At 32.0% G+C, this 16,276-nt stretch overlaps 7 protein-coding genes and 1 non-coding gene across 8 annotated transcripts; 5 read left to right on the top strand and 3 right to left on the bottom strand.

Moving 5' to 3' along the window:
• Nucleotides 1-165: 165 nt before the first annotated feature.
• On the bottom strand, nt 166-238 carry BX664DRAFT_t56. The gene has a single exon. It is a non-coding gene; the product is annotated as a tRNA-Lys (tRNA).
• A 190-nt stretch (nt 239-428) lies between these two features.
• BX664DRAFT_115493 (uncharacterized protein) lies at nt 429-2,734 on the top strand. Its single transcript, XM_051539736.1, has 6 exons — nt 429-496; nt 598-824; nt 934-1,191; nt 1,255-1,647; nt 1,723-1,904; nt 1,997-2,734. Exons 1-6 carry the CDS (start codon nt 472-474, stop codon nt 2,694-2,696), a joined length of 1,785 nt encoding a protein of 594 aa, XP_051402305.1. The 5' UTR covers nt 429-471; the 3' UTR covers nt 2,697-2,734.
• BX664DRAFT_330749 (rhodanese-like protein) lies at nt 2,718-3,516 on the bottom strand. Its single transcript, XM_051545025.1, has 3 exons — nt 3,472-3,516; nt 3,126-3,414; nt 2,718-3,062 (listed from the first exon to the last, which is right to left on the bottom strand). The coding sequence occupies exons 2-3, from the start codon at nt 3,282-3,284 to the stop codon at nt 2,835-2,837; spliced, it is 387 nt and encodes a 128-aa protein (XP_051402306.1). The 5' UTR covers nt 3,285-3,414; nt 3,472-3,516; the 3' UTR covers nt 2,718-2,834.
• A 297-nt stretch (nt 3,517-3,813) lies between these two features.
• BX664DRAFT_261011 (kinase-like domain-containing protein) lies at nt 3,814-5,444 on the bottom strand (the record flags this gene model as incomplete). Its single annotated transcript, XM_051540656.1, has 7 exons — nt 3,814-3,953; nt 4,021-4,207; nt 4,280-4,580; nt 4,668-4,909; nt 4,985-5,071; nt 5,166-5,356; nt 5,408-5,444. 7 exons carry the CDS (start codon nt 5,442-5,444, stop codon nt 3,814-3,816), a joined length of 1,185 nt encoding a protein of 394 aa, XP_051402307.1.
• A 1,632-nt stretch (nt 5,445-7,076) lies between these two features.
• On the top strand, nt 7,077-10,244 carry BX664DRAFT_330754 (uncharacterized protein). Its single transcript, XM_051545026.1, has 8 exons — nt 7,077-7,248; nt 7,325-7,418; nt 7,499-7,603; nt 7,712-7,777; nt 7,852-8,239; nt 8,309-9,263; nt 9,347-9,606; nt 9,696-10,244. Exons 1-8 carry the CDS (start codon nt 7,160-7,162, stop codon nt 10,181-10,183), a joined length of 2,445 nt encoding a protein of 814 aa, XP_051402308.1. The 5' UTR covers nt 7,077-7,159; the 3' UTR covers nt 10,184-10,244.
• A 629-nt stretch (nt 10,245-10,873) lies between these two features.
• Nucleotides 10,874-13,157, top strand: BX664DRAFT_259630 (uncharacterized protein; the record flags this gene model as incomplete). Its single annotated transcript, XM_051540595.1, has 6 exons — nt 10,874-11,197; nt 11,259-11,306; nt 11,367-11,676; nt 12,169-12,411; nt 12,490-12,806; nt 12,957-13,157. 6 exons carry the CDS (start codon nt 10,874-10,876, stop codon nt 13,155-13,157), a joined length of 1,443 nt encoding a protein of 480 aa, XP_051402309.1.
• BX664DRAFT_115571 (uncharacterized protein) lies at nt 13,137-13,990 on the top strand. The gene has a single exon (XM_051539737.1). It carries the CDS (start codon nt 13,192-13,194, stop codon nt 13,954-13,956), a length of 765 nt encoding a protein of 254 aa, XP_051402310.1. The 5' UTR covers nt 13,137-13,191; the 3' UTR covers nt 13,957-13,990.
• A 360-nt stretch (nt 13,991-14,350) lies between these two features.
• Nucleotides 14,351-16,258, top strand: BX664DRAFT_330761 (malonyl-CoA decarboxylase-domain-containing protein). The gene is made up of 8 exons (XM_051545027.1): nt 14,351-14,518; nt 14,572-14,699; nt 14,789-15,061; nt 15,139-15,191; nt 15,256-15,625; nt 15,689-15,750; nt 15,811-15,923; nt 16,016-16,258. Exons 1-8 carry the CDS (start codon nt 14,395-14,397, stop codon nt 16,192-16,194), a joined length of 1,302 nt encoding a protein of 433 aa, XP_051402311.1. The 5' UTR covers nt 14,351-14,394; the 3' UTR covers nt 16,195-16,258.
• The last annotated feature ends 18 nt before the right edge of the window (nt 16,259-16,276 follow it).

Consider the following 16,276-nt stretch of genomic DNA (forward strand, 5'->3'; position numbering starts at 1 on the left):
AAAGATATATAATATATAAATATCATCTCAATGGAGATATGAGTAATAAAATTATTAAGGAATAAAATAAAAATAAAAGGCTTTCTAACAAGATATATCCAAAAAAGGATACTGAATTCTGATTGGCTGAAATTCGACAGGCAGAAAAAAATAAAAAAAGAAACCCGCCTCACCAGGGGCTCGAACCCTGGACCTTAGGATTAAAAGTCCCACGCTCTACCGACTGAGCTAGCAAGGCTGATATGTCTCATAAACTCATATCTGCATGATAAAGACAAAATGTCAATGCAACGCTTTTGATTGGTGGAAAATAGCCGCGCCGGTAGTATAGAACGAATCACATTAGAATATCAAGAACGGGATTTGAAAAAGTGTGCTGGTATTCAAGTCACAACCAATTTTTTTCCATATTCTCACTTCCACTTATTCTCACTTTCACTTTCCTCTCCTTTTTTTTTTTGATTATATTGGATGGATCCTTATTCAAATCCTTATGGTAATGATTAGATAAACAAGTCTACTCTTTTGTGCAAAAAAAAAAAATAAATAAATAAATAAATAGATTTATATTTATTCTCATTCATTCTTTTTGATTAGGTTACAGTCCAAGGGGTAGTCAACGACCTTACCGACCCAATTACAATCGACCTCCTCAATATGCCAACATGAGCTATAACGGTTATGCAACTAGACCACATACAGCAGGTCCAACGGGAATATCTCCTCCTCCTGCTCCATCCTTGGATAGAAACAAACTCAACACATTATTTGTTGGTGCCATACCTGTAGGTGTTAATGACGAAGGAATAGAACAACTTTTGAAGGTAAAAAAACAGATCATATTTTAATGTCCTTCACATTCACTTATATATATACTTTTTTTTTTTTTTTTTTTTTAAATATATATATATATATATACCATTTCGGAAAAAGACTTGTGGGGTATTACTGGAATGGAAACGAGTGAAAGATCAATCAGGCAATCCAAAAGGATTTGGTTTTGCAACATATAATAATCCAGACAGTGTCTTGCGTGCTCTACGCGTATTAGGTGGTGAAGAAGGATATACTGGTGTTACTCTGAAAGCTCAAGATGGTAATGCATTGGAAAAGAAATTGGTTGTTAAGGCTGATGACAATGTACGGAAAAACTTGGATCAATACAAAAGTTCAAAGGAACCTGCTTTATTGGTAATGTATTTGAAATAAGTAATAGAAAATGCCCTTTGTTCATTTTTTTTTTTTTTTTTTTAGGCGGTTGAAAAAGAACAAGATGCTAGAGTATTAGAAACGGTGGAATCCATTGTACAATCTATTTGTTCAGGAAAAACCATTGACTCTACTATCGACAACACAACAACGCATGAAACTATAGAAAATAATGATTCAATGGAGGATACTCTTTCGAAAGATTTGGCATTTTTACGAGAACGGGCAACACGATCGGAAGCTCAGCAAGAGAATCATCATCGAACTGAAGATCGGCGACAACCAGATCATCGACGACGACGACAAGAATTCGTTCGAGGACAATCAGAACAGTTATCGATGGAAGAATATGATGTTGAATTGGAACGTGATGATGAAGAAGCTGAACGACGGCGACAAGAAAAACATCAAAAAGAAATGTTAGCCATTTTTCGCCAGGTAAATACGATGATTCATTTATATATTTAAATATTGGTTTTGTTGACTTTTTTTTTTTTTTTTTTTTTTTTTTAGAGGGAAAAACGATTTGAACAATTAGAAGTTACTCAACTACATGATTATGAACGAAATCTGAAGCGTGAAAAAGAAGATCAAGAACGTCGGATAGAAGATAAAGCATATTGGGCAAAGCGACTAGCTGAATGGGATGATGATATTGAAATGAAAAATGAAGAGTGCGACTACTACAACGATAGGTAATGATCCTTCTTTTTTTTTTTTTTTTTTTTTTTTTTTTTTTTTAAAAAAAAGAAAGAACATGGAATGACTTATTTTTTTTTTAATATAGATCTCGATGGCGAAAAGCAAGATCAGCGATTCGAAGACGAGAAGAAGAAAGGGATGAAAAGGATAGACGATTGGAAGCGGCAAAAAGATCTGATGAAGCATCACAAAAGATGACAAGCACGTTATCAAATGAAAGCAACACAACGGAACCAACGCCATTACCAATGACGGATAAACCGGCAGTTGTTTTGCAGATGAAACCTATAGCACCTACCAAAATCAAAGCAGTACCGACCAAACGTGCCAGTGGACTTGGAGGAGATGATGAAGATGATGAAGAGGTGAGAAAGCGACGGGTATTGATTCCATTGGATTACAGCGGCATAGAAGAAGACACGACGATGGAAGAAGGACAACCAGCATCTGAAGAAGAACGAAATCAAAAGATCAAAGATTTGATTCGATCGATTCCAAGCTCTGAAGATGAATTATGGCAATGGCCTCTTCGTTGGGAAGTATTGAATGATGATTTGATTACGGAAAAGCTGGGACCTTTTGTGAACAAGAAAATCATCGAATTAGTGGGTGTGGAAGAAGAAGAACTAGAAACTTTTATTTTGGATTCTATCAAGAAACATACGCCGCCATTGGATTTGATCAAGGAATTGGAAATGACTTTGGATGAAGATGCTTTGGTATTTGTGATGAAACTTTGGCGAACCATTATTTTTGAAACGGAACGTGTAGCTAGACATCTTTAGTTAGTTTATTTTGATTGTTATTTATTTTATTTCTCTATTCATTCTTTATTGAAAAAAAAAAAAATAAAAATAAAATCATCATCATCATCAAAAGACAAAACTATTTTATTTTATTTTAAATAAATCATTTAAAAAGAGCTAATCCTTGACAACAGTGTAACCTTTCTTTGCCCAAGAACCAAACCCACCCGTCAAACTCTTGATGTTTTCCTTGTTGTAACCCATACCAATCAAACTTGCTGCTGTCATAATACTTCTTAAACCACCTGCACAATAGAGGACAATGGGACGTTGAGAGTCTGGTGATACCACGTTTTCCACCTTCAATTCCAGTATTCCACGAGGTAATCCAACTGCTGTAGGGAGCTACTTGTAAAAATAAAAATAAAAATAAGAAACTTATCCCTTATATTTTGTATGTATTGTTACCTTTCCAGTCTTCCATTCGTCTGTTTCTCGTACATCAATCAACACAGGGGCAGTGTCTTTTTCTTGAAGAGCTGCCTGAAGCTCATCCGCTGTGATTTCTTGAACACCGTATTGTTCTTTGGTATTTTTTACATGATCAATCCAACGACTAGAACACATCTTGGACTGGAAGTAATATATTAGAATACAAAATGATTCTTTTTTTTTTAAAAAAAAGAGTAAAGATTGACCTTACCGTCATCAAAGATCGAGTGGCTATCGTCTTTATTGAAGTAGTAGAAAGAAATACCTAGATAAAACAATATAAATGAGTAAACATATATTCAGCTTGAGTAGTCTATATTACATGTTTGGTGAATAAAGCTTGCATTTTTTTTTTTTATGTTTGAAAAGAAAATAAAAGACGAAAAAAGTCATCGCTCTTTTTTTTTTTTTTATCATCATTATTTTTGTGGCACCATTGAATTTTTTTATTTCCAGTGTTAGAATCAAAAAAAAAAAAAAAAAAAGGATAAAAGATGATACAAGTCAAAAAGCAATAACAAATATGATGTATATAATATACATACAAATAGATGTATAGAATAACGAACAAGGAAGTAAATAATGGGGTAAAAAAAATTATATATATATATATATATATAAAAGAAAAGACTAAACTATCTACATCCCAAACTTATATAAGAAATCAATTGACAATTGTTCTACGTTTGATATCGTCCAAAGATAAAGGTTGAAAATGATGAATATCAATACCACGAGTCAATAATTCATTTTCACAATGAGGAGGGACCAATTTTCGGTTCAGTTCTGGTTTTATCGATAGTTCTATATATTTATAAACAATTAGATTTATATTATTCCCATTTATTGTTTCTCTTTTTTTTTATTTTACCATGTTCTGTGAAATTGAATAAAGGAGGTAATGGTTTATCTTGATTGAGTTTGGTGTTTGGATCTCGTAATTCGTCAAAGAAAGAATGAGCCATAGCATCAATAGCAGATAATCGACTTGATGGTGTATATCTAAGTAATAAATCAATGAATTCAATGGCTTCAGGTGGAGTTCTAGATCGAAACACCTATGACAAAAAAAAAAAAAAAAAGAGTTAAACCATCAATGTCTTAAAAAAAAACAAACAAACTATATTTACCTTTGAGAATGGATGTGAATTGATTTGAGGAAATCGATGTTCAGTATAATTAGGATTCATGGCCAGTAATTGTTCTTTTGTTGGTGTGCCTAAAACCTTGATGATTTCTACCAATTGATCAATACCACTTTCGCCAGGAAACAATGGTTGACATAACATAAGTTCCGCCATTACACAACCAGCTGACCAAATATCAATTGCCACTGTATAAGTTGTAGCGCCAAAGATCAATTCAGGTGCACGATAATAACGAGAGCAAATATAAGATACATTGGGTTCACCTGGAACAAGAGCTTTGGCACTAACAAAAGAAGAAAAAAAAATATTAATCTCTCTTTTTTTTTTTTTTTTTTTTTTTTTTTTGTTTTCTTATTATTATTTATTTTACCTTCCAAAATCACATAATTTCAAAATACCCGAAGAAGGATCCAATAATAAGTTTTGTGGTTTAATATCACGATGACAAATACCAAGAGAATGAATATAAGCCAAAGAACGTAAAAGTTGATAGGTATATAATTTGACATAAAGAATTGGCATTGGCTGTTTTGCTTTGGCATATTGTCGAGTTGCACGATATACAGTTTCAGGAACATATTCCAATACTAAATTGAGATAAACTTCATCCTTCTGCAATATACAAATAGAATTTAAAAAAAAGAAGTTAAAATCAAATGATCAGATACACTTGCCATTCATCATTACCTTTCCATCTCCATTACTATAAAAGAATGCCTTTAATGCCACAACGTTTGGATGCCAGACACTACGCATGATTTGTAATTCACGATTCTATTATATATACATAAAAGTTAAAAATATCTTTTCATACCTCTTTTTTTTTTTTTTTTTTTTTTTTTTTTTTTTTAAAAAAAAATATTGTTACCTTGAATCTTCGATCTTGTAAAACCTTTTTAATAGCCACATCTTCACCCGTACGTAAAAGTTTAGCTTGATAGACAACACCGAAAGAGCCGTTTCCTGCAACCTTGTAATTTGAATAATGAAGGTGAATATCTTCGTCCGTTCGACCATCCTTTGCAGCCACCTTAAGCACCTTGTGAGGATCAGGTTCACCTAAAATAAAACGCGTCAATATATATATAAATATATATAGGTCATTATTACCTGTGATCTTCAATCCACTCATAGGACCATGTGCCATAATATATATATAGAAAGTATAAACCAAATAAAAAGGAATCAACCAAAACTAGGGAAAAATAGGAGGTTTTCTTTATAGAAATGTAATTTCTTTTTTTTTTTTGTAGTGCGTGTGAGAATCAAGTACGATACCTAAAACCAATATTAAACAAAGAAATAGAGTTAAAAGAATATAAAAAGATGTTTTAATAAAAAGGATTTTCTTCTCATAATCACCAGCAAAGAAAAGGAAACTAGATGTGTTTAGATGTTTTTTTCTATTTTATATTACCTATGAAAGTTTCAAGATGGAAAAAAGAAGAAAAAGATAAATGATAGAAGTAGATAAAAAAAAAAAAAAGAAGAGAGAGTATATAAGTAAGCAAGTAAGTAAGTAAAAATAAGAAGATGGTAGAGAAAGAATAAAAAACAAAAAAAAAGTGGGAAGAAAAAGGAAAAGAGAATAGAAAAAGAATAAAAAAAAAAAAAAAAGTCGACTCTTTTTCTATTTCATCTCCTGACGCGTATCCAATCATATTTGATCGAGCTCAATCCACACACCTAACATATATATACATATACACATATATATAAAGATATCTTTTGAAGTCACTTTAGTAAGAAACAACCGAATCAAAAAAAACATGATATCAACATTTATATATATATATATATATATATTATTTCTAAATTTATTTATTTTAACTCTTATCGAATAAAACTATTATTCCAAGATCGTCAATGCCTTTTTCTTCTTATCCTCCGCTCCCATCTATTCAATAATCATTCATCCATTCATCTATTGGATAAATACCTGTATTTTTGTAGTTTATTATTTGAAAATTAGAACTACTGGTCTTTTCCATGTAAAGTGCGTTGATTTTTTCTTTTTCTGCGTTTGATTAGAGATTTGTTTGTATTGGGTTTTGAGTATACTTGCGGGTACCCTTTTTTTTTTATATTACGGATGATTGATAATTAATGACATCAATAAAGACTTTCTTATTTCTTTACTATAGTTTTCTTAATGATCATAGCTAAATCAATAATTTGATTCTTCTCAATAGCAAAACCTGTTCTTTTTTTGTATTATTTCTCATCACTATTTTCCTATAATAAATGAAAAACAATCATTATCTGATAAAAAAGAAAAAAATTCACATTCCCCCTTTTCTTCTTAGCATCCTCGTGGAAAAGAACCAATCTATCATAGAAAAAAAAAAAAACAAGTCAATTTCTCTCATTGTTTCTCTTTTCTATCATCAATAAAAATCAATCATCATCATACGATGACTGATAAAGAAAAAAGAAAGAATTCATATATTTCTCTTTCTATTCATTTTTGTATATTCTCTTTTTTAGTACAATCAATACAATGCAAATCACCCTTTTTATCACCTGCAAACCATGTTATTGAACTTGCGCAAATCATCTATTCCTCTTCGCCAATTCTTAACGAAAAAAAAAACAGTATCGTAATATCTGTTGTATGATCTGCTATTGGATTTTTTGCTATAGTGATAATGATACCTGATCGAAATCTACACATTTCAATATCCGAACAACTGATGGGGAAAAAACCCGTGCGCTCTTGCCACACTGTGCCAGTTTTCCCTTTTTTCCTCTTTCCACTTTTTTTTTTTTTTTTTTTTTTTTTTTTTTTTGTTTTCTTTATAATATTACAACATTTATTTATTTTTTTCTTTGTTGCAATTATTGAATAACAAATCAAAAATAATGTCAAAGTTGACGGTGGATGACATTGAACGTACTAGTGAATATTTACAGTTTGTTCATGATCTGAAGCAATTTCATATATCAAAAGGGTAAGGAAATCAACAATGTTGTTATTTTTTTTTTTTTTTAAAAATGCGTTTTAACCATAATTATACTTTTTCTTAGTACAACTCTTCAAGCTGAACCTGTTCTTGGTGGGAAAAAAGTGGATCTGTATAAACTATTCCAAAAAGTTCAAGAAGCTGGTGGATTTGATCAAGTAAAGTTGATAACAAAACAACTAATTATACTCATGATATCTTTTTGATTCTAAATGATCATTCTTTATTTCTCACTTAGGTAACTAAGAACCGTACCTGGAAACAGATAGGTGATGCCTTCAATTTCCCTCCTACTTGTACAAATAGTGCTTATATACTGAAAGGCTTATATATACGGAATTTGGTAAAGTTGAATTCAGTGAAAAATATATTTTAGCTATATATAAGAAGTTGGGTTTAACTGTTCCGTTTTTTTTTTTTTTTTTTTTTTTTTTTTTTTTTTTTGATACAGATTGGTTGGGAAGACGAAAAGATTTGGGGCAAAGAATGGATTCCACCTGCTGAATTATTAGGACCTGTAAGTTTTTTTTTTTTTTTTATAATAAATAATGAAAATATATCTAATGCATATGTGTTTACATGTATTATCAGGATGCCCACAAAGCTTCGACCTTGGCAGGGAAATCATTTAAAAAGACACGCGGACGAGCAAGACAACAGTATCCTGTAGTTAATCATCATCATCATCATCATATACATTATCATCCTCCACAACAACAACAACAACAACAACAACAACAAAAAAGATCAATTCAACCTCATCAACCCAACAGTATCATATATCCTTTACCTCATCCGGAAAATTGTATGTCTGTACATGACCAACCTTTTACACCTGATATTTTTGCCGAATTGACTTCACAATTTGTACCACCTTCTGATCGAGATATTGTCAGTGAACCTCATCAATGTTCCATTTCTGAACTTCATCATCAAAATCAACCATCTTATCATGTTCATTCCAAAGAAGATGCTCCTGGTAAATATATATTTATATTATTTGCATATTTATGTTGTACTTAACAAAAAAACTCCTTTGTTTATATAGTGCATACTTCATTCGATAGTAATACCAAACAGCGTATTCTGGCAGCATTACAATATGGAACTCATAGTCAAATAGAATGGGCATTGAAAAATATGGTGACCATTTCTTTTGAATGTCCCGAAGAACTACGACTGGATCGCAATCCTTCACTTTTGGATCTTTTACTGAAAATTGCTGAAGTCTCGTTACAACAAAGCGACGAAGCAGAATGTATGATGGAACACACTTTACAAATCTTGCATATTTTACGCAATTTCTCATTCATTGAAGAAAATGCACGGTTACTGGCGAACAGCACTCAATTGAAGCAAATGATGATCAAAAACCTGGTGTTATCATCATCTCACTATACTCATTGTATCGATGTTCTGGAAAATGTGGCTACTTATATTGATATTGGACCTTCAGACAATTATATATTATGTCTTGCAAGTTTGGTTTATGCCAATGAACGACATGTACTCCTGGGCTCCATGCGTGTCCTTACTTTATTGTCCCTGAACAAGAATAATCAAACAGCATTGATTCCTGGATCCGCTCAAACAGCGGATCGTATTCTTCAACTTTTGGTGGTAAATGATGAAGAAGTGATTGGTGCGGCCCTTGAATATCTCTATCAATATACGCGGATTTCCAACTCTTTCAGATTACAGATTCTTACCGCTCATTCTGGTGCTGATATTGGTATTTTGGTCTCTCTTCTCATGGCAAAATCAAAGTTTTTCAAGCCTCAATTGATCAAGGAAGAAGATGAAAATCAAGAGGAAAATGGCTCTGTCTCTTCCTCTCGTCATGGTTCCGTACATTCTGATTCTGTTCATTCGCCTGGTGGTGATCTTTTATTATCAGCTTCTTCTTCTCCTTCAATGCCTTTTGCCACTCATGGTGATGTTCCTTGTGTTCCTAATTTGGCAAGTTATCAAGAATTAGATGAACCTTATCGGTGTTTAGGATGGTAAATGAAATCATATATATAATTTGTTTAGAGTGTCTATCTTTTTTTGGTTCTATGATGATTCATTTTTTTTTTTTTTGTAGGTTGAAAGACAAGTTTGAATTGGCGGATCCAAGTAGTGTGCTTTCTTTGGATGATATGTATTTATTATATGAAATTCGATTTGGTCATGAACGAGCTTTAAAAGTGAAAGATTTTTATACAGTATTGAAGATTGCTTTCCCAAGATCATCGGCATCCCCTGCAGAAGGTTCAAATGGACAAGAATCACTTAATACAGGACCAGTATTAGAAGGAACTTATGTTCGTGGTATTAAAATTAAAATATCTATCTTACAGGATGGTAAGATCAAAATAAATAAAAAAAAAAAACAAGGTGTTTATATCAATATTCCTTTGATTCATTTTTATTTTTATTTTTATTTTTGATAGGTGCTGATGTATTATGTCAATGGACTGATTGTTCTCAAACTTTTCAAGATGAAATTTTATTACAACGACATATTTTACAAGATCATATGGAATCCAGTGATGATATTTGTATGTGGACAGATTGTGAACAAGCAGAACCTTTTAATGACAAATTGGATATTGCAGCACATTTACGAAAACATTTTGGTGATGATCAACAACAAACTTCTTCAGCTGAAATGGTACCTACATTAGCATCATTATCATTATCTTCTACACAACAACCACAATCATCATCACCACAATCAACCATATCACCTATAGATACATCACCAATACGTGGTATATCTTTGGTAGCAGCTCATTTATTACGACAATTATCCAAAGATCCAAAAAGTCATATTTATTTTATGCCTTATGAACGTGAATTACTATTGATTGCACAACAACGACCGAAATTGACTCCTTTTATTCAACCTATGTTCTCCAATTTTAGACTTTTAAGTTAGTGTATTTATTTATCATCAATAATAATAATAATAATAAAAAAAAATTATCATTTTTTATTTTTTATATTTGTTTATTGCATGATGCAAAATTAGATGTATTTGATTCAAAGCCTACTGGGAACACAACGTCAATTTAAAATGGTATTGGATAACTAACAGTGTAACCGTGATGAGTCTTTTTTTCAAAAATGGATATGAAAAGACACTCGGGGCATCCACTCTTTTTTTTTTTTTTTTTTTTGTTCTCTTTGTCAATTTTTTTTTTTTGAAAACGCCACTGGTTATATATATATATATATATTACCCTTTTTTTTTTTCTTTATCCTTTATACCTTTTTTTTTCCTTCTTGTTCCCTTTTCTTTCTTTCCTTCTTTCTTTTTTTTTTTTTTTTTTATCGTTGACTATATACATTATTTGTTATCTTGTTTGATTCCTTTTTTTTTTTTTTTTGGATTCCTCCTATTGTTTTATTTTGTACTTTTATTACTTATATCATCTAACATCAGTAACACATCATGACCAGTCCTCTACTTGTGAATACTCATTTAAATCGACTGCACGGACGTTGGCAACCTTCTATCAACACAAGCACTATTCGAGAAGAAGATGGATCACATCGAAAGGGTGTAGTCTACGATGATCATTATAATAACGACAATGATGATACCAAACAAAAGGAAACCGAAGAAATGGAAGAGGACGACGTTTTAGATGAAGACGAAGAAGATGAACTAGACGACGACGACGACGATGACGAAGAAGACGAAGAAACAGCCATTGCTGGTGAAGATGACGATAGTTCAACTTTTACTTCCTCTCCCAGTATACCTGACGAAAACATTGATTTTGATTTGGTCTATACTTTGCATACATTTGAAGCCACAGTGGAAGGTCAAGCCTCAGTTTTGAAAGGTGATTCTCTTACTTTATTGGATGATAGTAACTCTTATTGGTGGCTCGTCAAGGTCTTGAAAACAAATGAAGTCGGTTATATTCCTGCTGAAAATATTGAAGTAAGTTTCATAATATTCAACATTTCATCTTTTTACCTTCTTTTTTTTTGTTTTTATTTAGACTCCCTTTGAACGTTTAGCTCGTCTCAATAAACATCGAAATGTTGAGGTATGATCTTTTTATATTTTTAAATTCGATGTCTTGAATTTTTTTTTTTTTTGAAAACAGGTGACAGCTATTCAACAAGCAACTCACTATATATCTACGATAGATGATACACCAGTAGCAACAACAACAACAACAACAACAACAACAGGAAAAGATATTATTAGCAAACAACGAAAACATGTCACCATGTCCAAAGATATTTATTATCAATCACATATTATTCTATTGGGTGATGATGACGAAGAATTGGAGGAAACCTATGAAGAATGGGAAGACGATATGATGGATGATGATAGTCAAAGTACTATGTTGGCTAGCGACAGGGATGATGATCCACAACAGATCAGCGACACTGAAATAGATCATCCTAGTGACGACGAACAAGAAAATGTGGCTACTGAAGAAGAAATTCATGGACTTCGAATAACAGATCCAAATACAGAAATCTCTGATTTCGGCACAACCAACAAGACAACAACAAGCACTCAATCCAACAACAACAACAACAACAACAACAACAACAACAACAAAAAACAAGGTTTGCCAACAACTCCTTTGATTTCAGTACTACCAACCACACCCCCAAGCAACAACAGTACTCCTGCATCCACCATTTCTAGTATCACTTCACCCTTGACCTCACCCAAAGATGAAAAAGACAACAAGAAATCTGGTGGCTCCTTCTTACGCCTATTTGCTAGAGGAAAACGACAAGAACCGAAAAAGAATTCATTATTATCGGGAGGTGCTCAAGATACATCATCATCCTCGGATCATGGTTCCACCAATTCGTCCACTATCTCAGATGAACTACAACATCATCATTCAATATCTACCAACACATCAACCATGGATCCTTCAGCTACTGTTTTGCGTGTATATGCAGGAAATATCAATGTGAACGCCACTTACAATTCTGTCCTGGTTTACGATCATACAAATGCAGAAAGTCTTTTAAGATTGGCTATGGATCGCTTTCATATTTCTCAAATCGAAGGCAAATCTCGTGGGAAACGATCTTCTACTCATTCACCATCTCAATATTCTCCTCAGCATTCTAGTAGTGGAGTAGAATATTATTTATCGGTCAAACCCATTGATGGAGGTAAGTAAAAAAAAAAAAAAAGGAGATAATATAAATTCTAATTCTTTTTTTTTTTTATTATCATATGAATCTTCATAGATGAACTTACTTTATTACCACAAGATAAACCGTTGATGATTTATCAATCATTGAATGCACATTTGACAACACCTATGCCATCATTATCCAATATTCAACAACAAATCACCAATATGGAATTTGGACGCATTGGATCTCCTACTAACAATAGCAACAAACGAACAGGAACCAAGTACGGGGAAGATGCAATACGATTCTATCTACACAAACGAATCAAACGGGTGAATGATGGACAACTGTATGTGAAAGTTTCTTTATACCATGATGATACGAAGCGGGAACGCAGGAATAGTGATTCCAAGGATGGCAAGCGACGAGTGGCAACAACAACTAACCATGAACATCATTCAACAACTTCATTTTCTATGAGACGTAAGAAATCAAACTCATCAACAACATCGAAAAAGCTTAAAGGAGGTATCTCATCAACAACATCAACAGGATCAACAAAAACAACACAAAGTCAGATTGATAAATTGATTGCTGTGTCAGCTGTGGCCACTGTGGCAGATTTGATCGATATTGCTCTTGAGAAATTTCATTTACTACAACAACCTGGACAAGAACCTACTCCTCGATATCGTATGACCATTGTTGTCAATAGTCAAGGACCTGGTAAAACCAAAAAAAAAAAAAAAAAATTAAAAAAAAAAATGAGAATTGTCTGATTCATATTTCCTTTTTATAGAAAAACATCTAAATATGAATAGTAAATTGGTAGAAGTACTACATGATGATACACATGCCAAGAATACGACAGAAAAACGATTTGTTCTGAGACGCGTATCAGGTGGTTCATCACGCCACAATGTACGATCTAATCATCATAGCGATAAAACATTACCCAATGTCAAAATACAACAACAATCGATGGAGACACAACGTTCTTACTCCAACACATCTCCACTTTTGACACCCATCCCGGTGATGCAACTTGATACAGAAATGGAAATGATCTTACGACGATTGGAACGCGCATTGCTCACATACAATCGGAAACAAACGGTGACTGATTCCGTCCCACCTCGTTTACAGTTGGATCCTCATCAACCAAAGTTGGCTGTCATGCGAAACGTGAATCAAGGCGTGGATGTGTATTTGCCACATGGGATTTTAAGAAGTAAGCCTTTACCTCCTCATCAAACGCAATATGTCCTGATGGCCAATGATAAGAAACAATCTGCATGGGAATTGGTGACTCAACGTGTTTTGAATGCAACAACAAATAAACCTACACAAGGTGATTTGGTTTCGGATATGGATTTGAAGACTTTGATTCAATTTGCTACTCAATTTTTGGAATCTGTGGAAAAGGCTGGATATAATAATAATAGTAATAGTTTATTACCTCCCAAGGATGATTTACAACAAAGTGCTAGTCTTTCTAGTCTAGATGAACTTGAACGTGTAAGTTTAATTATTATCTCCATGAAAAAAAAAATTATGATCACTCATCTTTTCTTATAAAAAAAAATTAGGAATTACAACGTATCATTGCCTCACATACCGTTTCATAGTTATAGTTTTTATTCTTGTTATCTATCTTTTTCTTTTTCTTTTTTTTTTTTTATTTCTATATCATTCTATTCTTTTTATCACTTCTTTTGTGTTATACATATATCTATTTTTGAATACCAAACCAATAAAACTTTTTTTTTTCCTTACGTAGTTATTTCTCTTTTATTTCATATATTCCTTCTGTTTGTGATATTATCATATAGCCCTAAATAAAATATATGTTTCTAACGATCGTCAATTACATCGAACATCAAAATATTCACTCTTTTTGTCTATGCGATATGTGTGACTCCGCTTGTTTTATATCTCACATGCTAATTTTTTTCCCCTCTCTTTGTGTACCTTTTTTTTTTTTTTCTTTTTTCTTTTTCTTTCACTCTTTCTTGAATGCAAAAACAGTTATTATTATCAAAACATTTTTTACAAATTTCTTGGAGATATTATTCTTCTCATTCGATTTCTCGTATTCTTCAACCCTCTACTTCTTCTTCTTATTGGTCTTTACTGCAAAGTAACTATTAATCATGTATTAATATATTTACTTATTTATCTCTCTTTTTATAGATCAATCATTCACCTTTAATGACCAATCTTCTAAAAGTGCACTTAACGATCCATATTTTATGCAACAACTCTTTACTACCACTCATTTAGTTTCTCATTCTTATGATCTATATCAATGTCTAGATATGGTAAAGAACATGATTCTAAAGTTCGAAATAAAGCTTTTTTTTTTTTTATATATATATTTATTTATATATATATCTTTTTTTTTTTGTAGCCAAGTCAATTAATATACCTTGATTATCTCAATAAAAATGATGCTCAGACCACTCAACAATTTTTACAACAACTATCTCAACTTCCTAGTGGTATGAAACGGTTAATTGATTTTCGGGCCTCCTTATTATCCTTATTACACCATTATCCTAACCAACAATCCACTCTTTCCCCATTGGAATCCAAATTGAAATCAATCATCAAAGAAAAAAGATCTTCTCTTATGATCAAAAGAATCACTTGGCAACCTTCTGCTACGGAAATCATTGAAAAAGTAAAAAAAAAAAAAAAAAAAAAAAAAAAAATCCAAAAATGGAATCCTTTTTTTTTTAAAACTCATTCTATTTTTAGCTTTGCCAATATGAAGCTGTTCATGCAGTGACAAGTTCTCAAGATATCAAAAGGTTTTTTTTTTTTTTCTCAAAAGAATATGATATGAATTGATTTCTTTTTTTTCATTTCTTGTAGACGTCTTGCTTCCGATCGACGAGTATATGGTTTGTTTATGAAAGGAATGTCAAATGAACCTTTGGTATTTGTTCATGTGGCACTTGTATCTGATTTATCCAATTCGATTCAAACCCTTTTAAATGCACCTATTCATACACACTCTTTTCGACATGCTATTTGTTATTCCATCACCACACAAAAGGGTCTTGGTGGAATACATTTAGGAAATTATTTGATCAGAGAAGTCATCTCTCAATTACAACACTCATTCCCTCATTTGGATACATTTGCTACCCTCAGTCCTATTCCTGGATTTCGATCATGGTTGATGGAACATCCTCAACTGAAAAAACGTCTTATTCAATTAGGTGGTTTACATTGGGAAAAGGTAAAATAAAAAAAAATCCATTTCATTCATTCATATTTTTTTTTATTTATTATACAACAAAAGAATCTTTTCAACATGCCAAAAACAAGTCCTTTATCTATTGAATTATTACGTTTATGCGCAAGGTAAAAAAAAAAAAAAAGAAACCATCATACTAATATCAGATATTTTTAAATCAATGATAGATATATTTTAAAAGAAAAACGATCAAATAAAGGTGCATTAGATCCTGTGGCCAATTTTCATCTGCGCAATGGTGCTTGTGCTCATCAATTACAATGGATGGGTGATATTTCTGGTAAAAAAAAAAAAAAAAAAAAAAAAAAAAAAAAGGAATCATTCCCGTTTTTGGACTCACTTTTTTTTTTTTTTTTTTTTTTTTTTTTGTAGATAAAGGTTTACAAGAATCCTTTGGTATCATGATCAACTACAAATATATTCCCAACAAGTTAGATGATCATCATCAACATTATATCAACCATGGTACGATTTTCGTCAGTGAACAAGAAAAATCTTGGTTATCGGAATGGCTTGGGTCTGATGTAGTTAGTATAGATTGTATTCCATAGAGTTTTATATCAACAACTAATTTACAATAATAATAATAATAAAAAAGATATCCTTTTATGAAGCATGTGAAAAAAACGTTTT

This window comes from Halteromyces radiatus, assembly GCF_025201355.1.
Source record: "Halteromyces radiatus strain CBS 162.75 chromosome Unknown BX664scaffold_3, whole genome shotgun sequence".
Classification (NCBI taxonomy): Eukaryota; Fungi; Mucoromycota; class Mucoromycetes; order Mucorales; family Cunninghamellaceae; genus Halteromyces; species Halteromyces radiatus.

What these genes read in the sequence shown, in the direction of transcription:
- BX664DRAFT_115493 (XM_051539736.1), top strand. Translation starts at nt 472, where the DNA reads ATGGATCCTTATTCAAATCCTTATG. An exon ending in TCCTTATTCAAATCCTTATG is followed by an intron (nt 497 to 597) that starts GTAATGATTAGA and finishes CTTTTTGATTAG; the next exon opens with GTTACAGTCCAAGGGGTAGT. An exon ending in CAAAGGAACCTGCTTTATTG is followed by an intron (nt 1,192 to 1,254) that starts GTAATGTATTTG and finishes TTTTTTTTTTAG; the next exon opens with GCGGTTGAAAAAGAACAAGA.
- BX664DRAFT_330749 (XM_051545025.1), bottom strand. Translation starts at nt 3,284, where the DNA reads ATGTGTTCTAGTCGTTGGATTGATCATGTAAAAAATACCAAAGAACAA. An exon ending in ACGAATGGAAGACTGGAAAG is followed by an intron (nt 3,063 to 3,125) that starts GTAACAATACAT and finishes TTTTACAAGTAG; the next exon opens with CTCCCTACAGCAGTTGGATT.
- BX664DRAFT_330754 (XM_051545026.1), top strand. Translation starts at nt 7,160, where the DNA reads ATGTCAAAGTTGACGGTGGATGACATTGAACGTACTAGTGAATATTTA. An exon ending in AAGCTGGTGGATTTGATCAA is followed by an intron (nt 7,419 to 7,498) that starts GTAAAGTTGATA and finishes TTTCTCACTTAG; the next exon opens with GTAACTAAGAACCGTACCTG. An exon ending in GCTTATATATACGGAATTTG is followed by an intron (nt 7,604 to 7,711) that starts GTAAAGTTGAAT and finishes TTTTTGATACAG; the next exon opens with ATTGGTTGGGAAGACGAAAA.
- BX664DRAFT_115571 (XM_051539737.1), top strand. Translation starts at nt 13,192, where the DNA reads ATGAATAGTAAATTGGTAGAAGTACTACATGATGATACACATGCCAAG.
- BX664DRAFT_330761 (XM_051545027.1), top strand. Translation starts at nt 14,395, where the DNA reads ATGCAAAAACAGTTATTATTATCAAAACATTTTTTACAAATTTCTTGG. An exon ending in TATATCAATGTCTAGATATG is followed by an intron (nt 14,700 to 14,788) that starts GTAAAGAACATG and finishes TTTTTTTTGTAG; the next exon opens with CCAAGTCAATTAATATACCT. An exon ending in CTACGGAAATCATTGAAAAA is followed by an intron (nt 15,062 to 15,138) that starts GTAAAAAAAAAA and finishes TTCTATTTTTAG; the next exon opens with CTTTGCCAATATGAAGCTGT.